The following is an 11,434-nucleotide window of genomic DNA, read 5'->3' on the forward strand; positions in this document are numbered from 1 at the left end:
AATGTTTTCCCTCAGATAATAAATGGAGCATAATCAAGTAGCAAATATCAACTTTTATGTCCACTAACAGCTCAGGATGCAGGTATCTCACTTCTGTTGAGTAGAGCCTGGTTTTTCCCTGTCAGGGAGGTTTTCTGCCTCTCAGGCTGCTGCTGCTGCTGCAGGGTGGAGTTACAGTAACGTGCTCGGGCTGCTGGATGCATTTATAAGGAGATGTGGAAACCCACGTCACCCTGACATGATGAGTCTCTGCCGCTGGTGACAGGGGAGGATGTTTTGGCACATGGGCCCCATCTGACCTGGAGTCTGTACCGACACACACTGACAGACAGAGATTACATCGCAGGACACGAGCGGCAGCAGCGGCTCTACGTGATGGAGGAGTAACCCGCTTCTTCACGGTAGGACTTCTCTTCCATTTAGCCATGAGAACAATAATACCGAGGCGAGAGAGAGAGAACTGGGTTTATAATCTAGTGGAGTAGTGTTTTGTGAGAAGTTATTTAAACACAGAAGAAAGCCACAGTGTTTGATTCTCTGTCTCTCCGGGAACTTAAACGTAAAAAGTAACGACAGACGCGGTCAGTATACATATCTACATAGTGTTTTATATATAAATACACACAGTATTCTAGTTGTTTCTCTGAGGATGGTCTTTAGTTGGACTGGGTGTGGACTGGTACCGGTCGTCTACGGGTCGTGATTCTGTGAGCAGCGGGGCAGTGGGGTCCTCTGAGCCGCTGCATGTCGCCCCGATGTCCGCCTCGAGGATCCACACAGGCGGGCTGTTTGTGGGACTGTCCCCGCTGAGCCACAAGTGGGCGCTGGAGAGGGACTCGTGTCTAAGAAATGTAGTCCAAGGAGAGAGGGGGGAATATTAAGACACCTCAGAATATTTCTTTTAATCTATCTTTATTTTGTGTAAAAAAAAAAAAAAAAGAAAAAAAGTATTGTTATTTAACAATATACATGTTTTCGAAAGTGTAGTAGCATTAAATAGATAGTTAGGCTCCTCCAACCCTGAATGTAAAATTTCAATCAAATTATGTAAACTAACATTGTTATACATAATATCGAATTGCTTCTGCTTTAAGATTGTTCCCTTTCCATCACATTTATGACGGGTTAAATAAATATTGCTTGCTCGGGTAATTTACATTTTTTATATGCATTCAGTTACACATCCGAAAGCTGCATATGAACGTATGAAGGGAAATGTTCAATAATTTCTTTTTTTGCTTTCTATTTCCTACTCTTTATAGAAATGTTGGGCCACATGTGTGGTAATTTATGTTGCTGATTTTTTTTTGTTTTCAACAAAGGTATTTTTATTCTACCTTTTAAAAAGCGTTCTAAATAAACCAAACCAAACTAAACTACACTTAACACATTTTTAAGCAAATTATCATGATAAATGTCGCATGATCATTTCTTTTAATGACTGATTTTTGCTACTGAATGCAGGTCACAATTTGTTACTCTTCTTGATGGGAAGAGAAACAGTTAAACATTTTTAAGAAATGATGTAAATCAATAACGTGTTACCTCCTCAATGTGTTTACTCAATGCATAACCATGACATTAATATAGTCTGGACTTTAGTTGATCGTTATTGATGAAAATTTAATTGCATTCATTATTGACGGTGTTTTATTGCCAAGCCCAAGTCAAAATGACTGCCCGCAGCTGTCATTCATAACTATCCTCAAGGGTAACTTCCACACCTGCTGAATCAGCCTCTACAATCAAATATGGCTCTTAATTATCTCAACAATCTGAAAGGTAAAAATGATTCATATCATAATGAATTGCATGAGTAAACTAACAGTATAGTTCCTGAATGAATTGAGCCGATCCCAGAGACTAATGATTCACCAGCATCAGTCGCACAGTCAGGAGGATTTAAGTGCGACTTTACTTTTCACACGGTAACACCGACCTTTGTGTAGTGTGGTATAATGAACACAGTATGCAAAACAGTGAAGAGTAGGATTTTAAAGAAGAAGAGTTTAAATAGAGTCAAACAGTATATTAGTATTAGCATAATACAAAATGTCTTTGAAAAAAATAAAATATTAATCTATTTTATATATAATTATTATTGAAATGCTAGAGTGTATGGGTTCAGTATGGTGGCATTTAATGGCCAGGAAGACTTTGCAATTTGTACAATGTATAATAACATGAATGAAAAGGTTGAATTACTGCGTAGCGTCAGCACGTAGTAGAGATACCACCCTTTGCACAGTGTAAAATGTCCTCATGTCACAGTTGAAAAAGAAAACTGTGAAATACTATTTTGCACACACACACACACACACACTAAAGATTAAGGTTGTCTCATGTGGTGTGTATCTCATCGAACTGCACTGCACTGAATTCTCATTATCTGGTGAAGTCATTCACATCTATACTGCACAGGTCTCACAACCGGCCCAGTAAAAAACAGTAAACGTTGACTATGTATGTCGGCAACAGTTCTGGGTTGTCAGTAGACAGTGACGCTTTGTAAAAAAACTGTCAAACATTTACATATATGATAAATAAGACTTTAAAACTTAGAGGCTGTAAATCCTGGTGTTGAAAACAGTTAATTTCTTTCTGTCACATACTACAGCACCATTTGCTGTTGAGGTGGAAGTATTTACATCAAGACTTCGGTTCAGAACATTAGGCTGCATATTATTAGGCCAGTAGAGTTTAAAACAAGTTAATACCTCAAGCTAGCAGCATAATTAAATCCTATAGAGGTCGAGTCCATAGACTGGACGATGATGGATGATGTGTCTCCACCTCCTCCCACTATCCAGAAATGAAGCCGAAATATTACAGATACGAAAAAACTGACATCGTGCATTTGGAGCCCGAGTCTGTGCAGCAGTGATCGCGATATGGAGCAGCGCGAGTGAGATCACGTCGATACATGCGCTCAACTAATCGTGAGCCACTCTGTTAATAATAATGTTTTGCCTCGATAATGTAGCATCAGATAATCAAAAAATTAACACGTGGACAAAGACAATTATGATAAGAACTAGGTGAAATGACAGAAGCCACCTTTTCAAAATTTATTTGACATTTACTGGTTAGTTGAACTGATTTCCCTGTCACTAACATGGAGGGGACGGCATCAGTGAGCTATACCACAGCCAGCCACCAGGTGACAATCGAGACACTTTTGCTTCAGTTTTTGGGAAGCTGTCATGTCCTTTATCTTTACACAATTTGTTATCAGACATGACCTCGGGGTAAAATCCGCATTAGAGTTAAAATGTCACTTCCTGTCTCTGTCTACTGCGCCCAGCTGTTCCACCTCTCACCTGAATAAGGTGGAGGATTTGTTGCTGTTGTGAATATGTCTGTGCAGAAAACCTCCCGATGTGTTGTGCATGTGTGAAAGGCAAACTACAGTTAAACTCTGTAGAGGATAAACCCAGAGGTAATGTCTGGAAACGGCTTGACTCGGACATTCTCACATGCACCTCCTCCGGAGAACATGTGAAGGAACTACAGAGTCCAGTGCATGTCTGAACAGTCTATGGTCTGAACGCAGCTATACACTCTATGGTCCTGTCAGTGAATGGCTTCTAGCCTGGATAAAGTGAGGAGGGAACAGCCAGCGACAACACATCAAGGCTCCGCATTAGCTAAACAAACAGTGTTTCGGTGTCTCTGGTTTGTTCTTCCAACACGCGGTTCTCCTGCAGGGGATTTGTGGCGCGGGCCCATACCTTGGTCCTGTCTGCTTGTCTCCATGGCGTATCTTCAGTCCTAACCTCATGGGAGAGTTCACTTGGATTTTCAGGCTTGTTTCGCTGCACACTAAAGTGACACAAAGGCCCATTCATGCCTGAGAGTGGCCCCATTCATGGAGACTGAGTAATTGCCGGTAGAATTCATAATTGTTCAGCGTCTTCCATCGCCGAGGTTCACTGGCGGATATGACGCCACAGTCGGTTGTTTTAAGGATCACATGAATATGCAAATAGATGCACGACTCACTGTGTTTTGTTTGTGGAGTGTTTCTTTTTGGTTGTTGCATTATGCATGCGCGGCATTGTTCGCTTCCTACGTCAACTGTAGACCTATTAGGGACATGAGACAAAGCAGGACTTTGAAGAGTAGGATGGGAGTGTGGTATAAAATGGAGACCTTTAAGGCCTCCAGGCATGTGTGTGAGTGAGTGTGTGTGGGGTAGGGCGGGCGGATTGCTAATTAGTGGTATTGCAGGTGAGTTGCCTCAGGGTTACACAGACAGGAAAGAGATTATCAAGTGAGCAGTACCTGAAATATAATATTTTATTGTGAAATGTAGCTGTTAGTGTAGTTAACAGGGACACTAAATTGTTTTCAACCCCCCGTCAGTTGTCAGAGGATGTGGTTAATCTGAGCTGCTGCTCTGGTTTTCCACTTCGATGCGAAGGGAGCGAGGCGGATGTTATCACCTCTCATAAAAGCAGGATGATCCTCACCTCACCCAGAATACACATCCGTCTCCAATTGGAAAAGTGAAACAGCCGGTTTCTTATCAGGAAACAAGTCATCACTCACGTACCAGTAGTTAAACATTAAATCACGAGCATCGGAATTAAATAACATGGAGGTTAGGATTTGTCTCTGTGGCTCTATGTGTCCGTATTTAGTTTCTTTTACAACTCTTAGTAGTAGTAGTAGTAGTAAAGTGTTTCCTTGTTATTTGCGGTGTGGTGTTTTCAATGTCTCTTTTCTTTAAAAGATAAATATTTGAACAAAATGGCACTTAGTACAGTGCCTACCTCCACTGATCCCAACAACAGTCCCTCTGAATTCAATCAAGCTGCACCATATTTCACACACTCATAGATATCAGTCCCCTAAATATTTCATCATGATCCATGAATTATTCCCTGGAGAATTAGTGAAATGGGTGAAAAGCATCATATCTCCCAATGTCAAGTTCACCCTAAAATTGTATGGATTATTTCTTCATGGAAATCTGTTCAGTAGTTTACATCTGACAAACAAACAAACAGACAGGGGTTAAAACATAACCTCCTTCAGTTAATCAAAGTATAGTAGGACCCTCAGCCAAATCTGAATGAAAAGTGTGTGTATGTGTGTGTGGGTGTGAGTGTGTATGTGTGTGTGTGTGTGTGTGTATGTATGTGTGTGCGTGCGTGTGTGTGTGCGTGCATGTGTGCATGTGTGTGTATGTGTGTGAGGACTGGCAGGGTTGGTCATTCAGCATCACAGGAATGCTGCACAATTAGCCCCTGTTGTGAGGGTGGATACTGCAGGGTCTCATGGTCACAGAGAGGGAGGAGGGTGAGGAGCGCTGCCTGCTGCCCTCCCACATCTGACCCAGAGGTTGTGCAATAGCCTGCTCATCAGAGAGATGGCTTCAAGCTGGAACCACAAAGAGATACACATGGCAGCTGCCCAAGCAGACTGAAGTCATTTACTGAGCTTTTGTTGTGACTGTTGTTTTCCTGGAGGCTCACCTAAACTATGCAGCCAGTGTAATGTTGTTATTTACTGTAACACAGCAAATAATCAGGACAAGATGACGATGTATTCGTCTTTCACAAAATGCTTTTGATGCAATCCGTGTTGTTTCAGTGCACTACATAGAATATAAGTCTGTAGACATGCTGTATTGACAATATAAATTAGAATGGAGCGCAGTGGAGCATATTCCTCCACCAAGGCTCAACAGTTCCCTCATGCACAACAGTTAAATTCACTGTATTCTGATTTTTATTCGGATCTGCACCAAATGACATACACTCATAAACATTTTTCCACTACCAAGTTGCGTGGTAGTTTTAGCGTAATCCTGCAAACTAACAGACTAAGATATAAGCAGAATTGGACAGAGGCTGAAAACATGACCTCCTTGGCAGAGGTAATTATTTCATAGAGAAGTGATGTACGTGTCTGTGCTTTGAGAGTATCTGCCGTGACCTTTGACCCGCCTGGCAGGATAACGGCGTGCAGCTGGGTGCGCTGGATGGTGCTGTGTTCCAGATGTACACAGTTTATGTGGCCTGTTTATGAGCATTTCACACTGCAGATGAAGGTGTGACCAGAACATCTGGAAGGAGTCCTGTAATGCAAAAACCAAATGTGGAGGATTCATGTTTTTAGAATTTAAAGCTTCATTCTGACTCACCTGATGTAACACGGTGTGGATGTTTCAGCTCTCTGTTCTCTCTCCCCCTGGCCAGAATGAAGAGGTGATGGGTTGGACGAAGCTGAATTGTGCCGGAACTCTACCGATACAGACCTTGAGGATATTAAACAACACGACTGACCATGAGTCAGAAACACTGTTGGGGACAGGAGGGCCTCAACAGGTACAACAACACCACCCAACACTGACCAGAACAGACCATAGACCTTATATAAAGATGGACGAAAGAGCAACTCAGTAAAAGTGAAGCTAAAGCATCTTGATTGTCACTTGGTGGCTGGCTGCAACAAAGGTCATAAACCCTGCCTCCTCCATGTTAGCAGTTGGGACATGGACCAGATTAATAAGTCACAATACAATACATGAAAGTATCTGTCATTTTAGATATAATTATTTTTTAGATATAAAAACGTGGTGAAACGTCATGATTGACAGCTGACCCTGACTCGTGATTGGTTGAGCATGTTAATCGGTGGGACCTCACTACTGTGGCTCCATCCCACGATCACTTCTGTGCAGACTCAGTCTTCAAATAAACAGGATGACATCGTTCTTATCGGGGATATTTTGGCTTCATTTCTGGATAGTGTGAGGAAGTGGCGATGCATCATCTGTCTTTATATACAGTCTATGGAACAAGCTGTGAACAGGAATCAGTTATTATTACACAGTATGAACGTGCCATCAGTATGTTTACATTATCATATCAGGGGTATGATTCCAATCTTTCCATTTTGTCATTGCTTTTCATATCATTTTACCTCGTATGACGTAAGAAGAGACACAACACTAACTAATACAATTTGAAAAGTTCAGCAACTCAACAGTCAATCTTTAAGATGTTATTAAAATAAGAACACACGCTTTCATTTAAAGGCCAACTGACTTTTACTTGCACTTTAAGTAACCTGACATATATGAGAATATCAATTCTATTATAATAGCACAAAATCATAAACTTGCCTTTACAATCTATAAACTATACAACATCCTCTATCCTTAGACTGTTGAGTTTGATCAAAACAGACCAAAAAATTACTGGAAGAGGAAAAACAACAGAGGACTGATCCCTCTTCCGGGATGGATAAACAACCACAGATTATGTATGCATAACAAAGCCAGTATGAGCAAAAGCAATATGAAATATAAGAAAAATAAATAAAACTAAATGACAACATCAGGTAAACAAAGTGCAAACATACGCGAAGGACACGGTTCAGTGAAGATGCTGAGTTACGTAATGTAAATAAAGATGAATGGAACATATATTCTGTTAAAGCATATGTCAAGCATGCTTTCTCACATATAATGACTTACTATGTGCAGTAATGATTTACACACACACACTCACACACACTGTATGGATTTCTCAACCTCTCTTGCTTTGCAGCGTGTGCTCGGGCCTGAGTGCTGACATGGAACCAAACCTGACGGAGCTTCAACAACAGCAAATGGACAAGGAATTCAAATGTGAGTCTTCTACATGTGAATTGAATTATATTCACATTTTTGTGATAATAAATTTAGAATGGTTCTTTTTTATACATTTTCCACTAGAATAGATCTTTGTTCCAAACTTTTTTGTGGCCAGTCAAACTAGAGTGTAAACCCTGGCTGACTAATAAAACAGCATGTAGCCCGGCGAGTGTATGCGAGCTTGTCATCAGTGGACTGAGCGCTGTAGCAGAGAAGCAGAGTGAAGATGGAGGGGAAGCTATCGCTCCCTGGCCACCAGCTGTTCCTGCAGTCTGGGGCACATCGGATGTTTCCACAGAGAAGGTTATGGGAAGCTCGGTTAAGATTGCGGCCTGTCCTGCAGATAATGACGATTCCTGTGTTAATCAGGGTGTTGTGGCTGATGTGCGACAAAGAGGGGGATAGGTCAAGCGGTTGTTTTCGACATATTCTTGCTCCAGTTTCCTGTACGATACCTCAATTAAAAACAAGGAGTTTTTTTCTAAGAGTGGGCAGCCCGCTCCATCTGGTATTTTTCCCTCCTACACCATCACTTCTCTCTAGTTTTCTCACTGCAAGTTGTTTTCCATGTTTCTTCCTGTGAGAGTTGTTTCCCCTCTTCAGGAAACAACAGTGATAGCAAAACCTTGTCTAGAAAACAGTGCTTTCTTGGTGTTTAAGATGTCATGAGGACATTGGTTTGATATGTGATTCTTTTTTGCTCTTTTTCAGCCAATATCTCAGGCCTCCAGTCTCCTTTCTACTCTGATACTTATTGCCTAATGTCCGATAACTTACTGCGGACCCATGACGGAGACCAGGTCGTCCCTTCTTCCCAGAGAAGACCAGTGTCCGGGGGCTTCCAGAGAGGACCCAAGCCCCTGCCACCTCTCCCTGACCCTGAGGAACTCATGTTGGACGAAGCAGCTGATAACGAGGTGGAGTTTTTTACCAGTGACCGACGTCGCCTTTTGCCCAAAAGCTGCCCCAAGGCCATAACCAGGGGCAGCAACAGAGAGAGTGGACAAGTGAATCACGCCTACCAGGAGAGGCTGGTGGAGCCAGTCCCAGCAGGTGGAGCTGGAATCGGCTCCATGGCTTTCTCCTGGCCAGGCAGAGAGGACAGACCAACAGGTAGAGGAGGGTTCGGAGCCAACAACTTGGCACCTGCTCCCCACAGAGAGGAGCACCAGCATGTGGCATCAGCAGCTGGGGATTCTTTGTGTAGCAAACAGTCGGATCCCCACCAGTCAGCCAGATTTCGCTTTTCCTTCTCAGGCCAAGCATTCCAGCCACACAGCAGCACCGCAACCTGCTCTACCGACAAACCACTGATCCCTCCTCGCATCCCCATCCCGCGAAAACCTCCCGCCCTCGTTAAGACTGTGAGCGCCAACGAGGAAGACAGGCCTCCCAGGATTCCTCCGAGGGTCCCTTTAGTGCCGCCCTGCCCGCCACGCACCCCTAGCCCCAAACGCCTTCCGATCTATATCAACGGTGTGATGCCCGCCACCCAGAGTTTTGCTGCTAACCCAAAATATGTGAGCAAGGCCGTACAGAGACACCACAGTGAAAGGTCGCCCCCCGTAGCCCAGTCTACTCCCTGCATCGTTCCCATCTTGAAGGACGGGAGACAGGCCAGCGCCACCCACTACATCCTCCTGCCACCGGGCCGACCGCCGCGCACAGACCGCCGGGAGAGAGTCCTCGGTGAAACGTCGAGGATGTGGCAGAACAGATAGAAGCCCTCACACTGTGAGAGTGTTAACTGAACATTTTACCAGCCAGTATTTTAGCAGCATGTTTTCCAGTGGTTCAACTCGGAAACACATCATAACATTCCAGTGATTTCACTAACAGGGGAGAAGTATTCACCTCATATTCCCATTTTTACTTTTGTTTGCTGGGATACTGCAGATATCTCACAGGGAAGAAAAAAACAGTCAGTCACTCGCTCACATCATGAAAATAAAGAGAACACGACATCTCTTATATGTGAGCAAATAATTACTGTATGTACGAGCTGGGCTTGTATGTGAATTTTTTTGACAATGCTGCTTTACATCTTAAGTATAATATTGTTGATGGATTTAATGTTTTGCTGAATCATTCTCACACCAAGATAATTATGATTCACAGTTAATTAGACAGTGAACTCATGTTATTTTGAAAACTGCGTAATATAAAACTTTATTTTATAAGTTTCAATGGATTCTAGTCAATTTTCATTGCTAATTATTTTACTTTAGTGTGAGTGTGCAGTTCTCAATCCAAAAGCTGGTTTAACTTCGAAGACCAAACCACATCCCTCTGCTATACACTCACATGGATATTCTCATTGATTGAATGATTGATTTCAATTTCATTAATATGTGATCAGTGTTTAATTTATTTAAAAGTATGTTCAGTGATCCAACTAATTTAAAATGGCCATCACACTTGATAATGATTGACAGGCCCTTTGATACAACTATATAGAACAGCAGCAAGTCATTCATGTTTTTAAGATTTTACATCAGCTGTGTTTATAAACCTATTTGTATGTACGAGGCCTTTTAAAAAAAAGATTAAGATCAGTTGACAAACACTAAATATTGATAATTTTAAAGCAAAGTATTTAACAATGTGTATGAATTTAACTCAAATGCTGCATTCATGGTCACAAGGGTAAAGATCTGGATGAATGTCTGTGCGGAGAATAGAAATCCTGTTACATTAGTGCAGACCCACATTTACAGCCTCTGTTACACCAGTGAGTTGAAAAGTTCTCATGAAGGTTCTGTGGCTGTTTGTTAGTTCATCATGTTGCCGTGTCGAAAGTGAATCATTGTAAAATTATGTTTTTAATATATTTATAGAAATAAAATAACTTATTCATTCTATGATTGGTTCATTGTGCAGTGTTTTGTTTTCTTGCTATGCCTGGATTATAACAGATACAGATTTTCTTATAAAAACAGAGGGAAACCACCTGTTCCTTATCTTCCCAGTTTTATTGTGTCATAGATATTTAATAGAAACTATAATTAAGGGAGTATATGTGTACCTTATAAACGATGTCATTCTTAACATTTGATAACGTTAAAGTTCTCCATGTCTTTGGCTGCTTCTGCTGGTTTAATGGATAAACACATTACCTTCAGCAAGGAGATAATATTTTCCCCCAAATCCAACCAAACCCATGATTATGCAACTCATTTGAAGGATTCTGTATATGTCAGAAATTGACCCATTCAGTTTTGATTTAGATCTGCATCAAGTGGCGGATCCAGGAATTTATTTTTCCCACTTCCTCCAACATTGTGAGATGATGGTGTTTGGCAACATTTTGCTGATAGATTGTTGATTGACAATAATTCATGAATCTTAATGAAAATCTGACATGTTGAGGGAACTGATATTTATGAGTGTGTGCAATTGGTGCAAATCCTAAGAAAATACATAGCTAGCAAACATAAATACATGCATGTTTGATGTAAGCAGGATAACACAAAAATAACTAAAAGGATTTCCATGAAACCTGGTGGAAGGATGTGATATTAGTCAGGGAAGATCTCATAACATTTTGGTGCAGTCAGAATGAGGGGCGTAATTTTTTTCCTACTTGTTCACACTATGAAACAGGGCGTTTTTTAAACATTTTGGTGGATTTCTCAGAGAATAATTCATGGATCTTAGTGGGGGGAAAAAAACCAGGCACATTTAGGGTATTGATATGTAAAAGTGTGGGAAATGTGGTGCAGCTTGATTGGACTAAAGGAGACTTTTGGCTCTTGGTGGAGATAAGTGCTCTACTAAGTCACATTC

General features: G+C 41.5%; 1 protein-coding gene across 1 annotated transcript; it reads left to right on the forward strand.

The window, feature by feature from the left end:
* Positions 1 to 196: 196 nt before the first annotated feature.
* On the forward strand, positions 197 to 10,509 carry LOC128442206 (ERBB receptor feedback inhibitor 1). The gene is made up of 4 exons (XM_053424535.1): positions 197 to 401; positions 6,207 to 6,335; positions 7,563 to 7,642; positions 8,360 to 10,509. The coding sequence occupies exons 2-4, from the start codon at positions 6,295 to 6,297 to the stop codon at positions 9,367 to 9,369; spliced, it is 1,131 nt and encodes a 376-aa protein (XP_053280510.1). The 5' UTR covers positions 197 to 401; positions 6,207 to 6,294; the 3' UTR covers positions 9,370 to 10,509.
* Positions 10,510 to 11,434: the final 925 nt, after the last annotated feature.

The sequence above is a fragment of the Pleuronectes platessa genome, chromosome 6 (genome assembly GCF_947347685.1).
Source record: "Pleuronectes platessa chromosome 6, fPlePla1.1, whole genome shotgun sequence".
Classification (NCBI taxonomy): domain Eukaryota; kingdom Metazoa; phylum Chordata; class Actinopteri; order Pleuronectiformes; family Pleuronectidae; genus Pleuronectes; species Pleuronectes platessa.

Coding starts and splice junctions, on each gene's coding strand:
- LOC128442206 (XM_053424535.1), top strand. CDS start 6,295: ATGAGTCAGAAACACTGTTGGGGACAGGAGGGCCTCAACAG. Junction 6,336..7,562: donor GGACAGGAGGGCCTCAACAG/GTACAACAACAC, acceptor CTTGCTTTGCAG/CGTGTGCTCGGGCCTGAGTG. Junction 7,643..8,359: donor AATGGACAAGGAATTCAAAT/GTGAGTCTTCTA, acceptor GCTCTTTTTCAG/CCAATATCTCAGGCCTCCAG.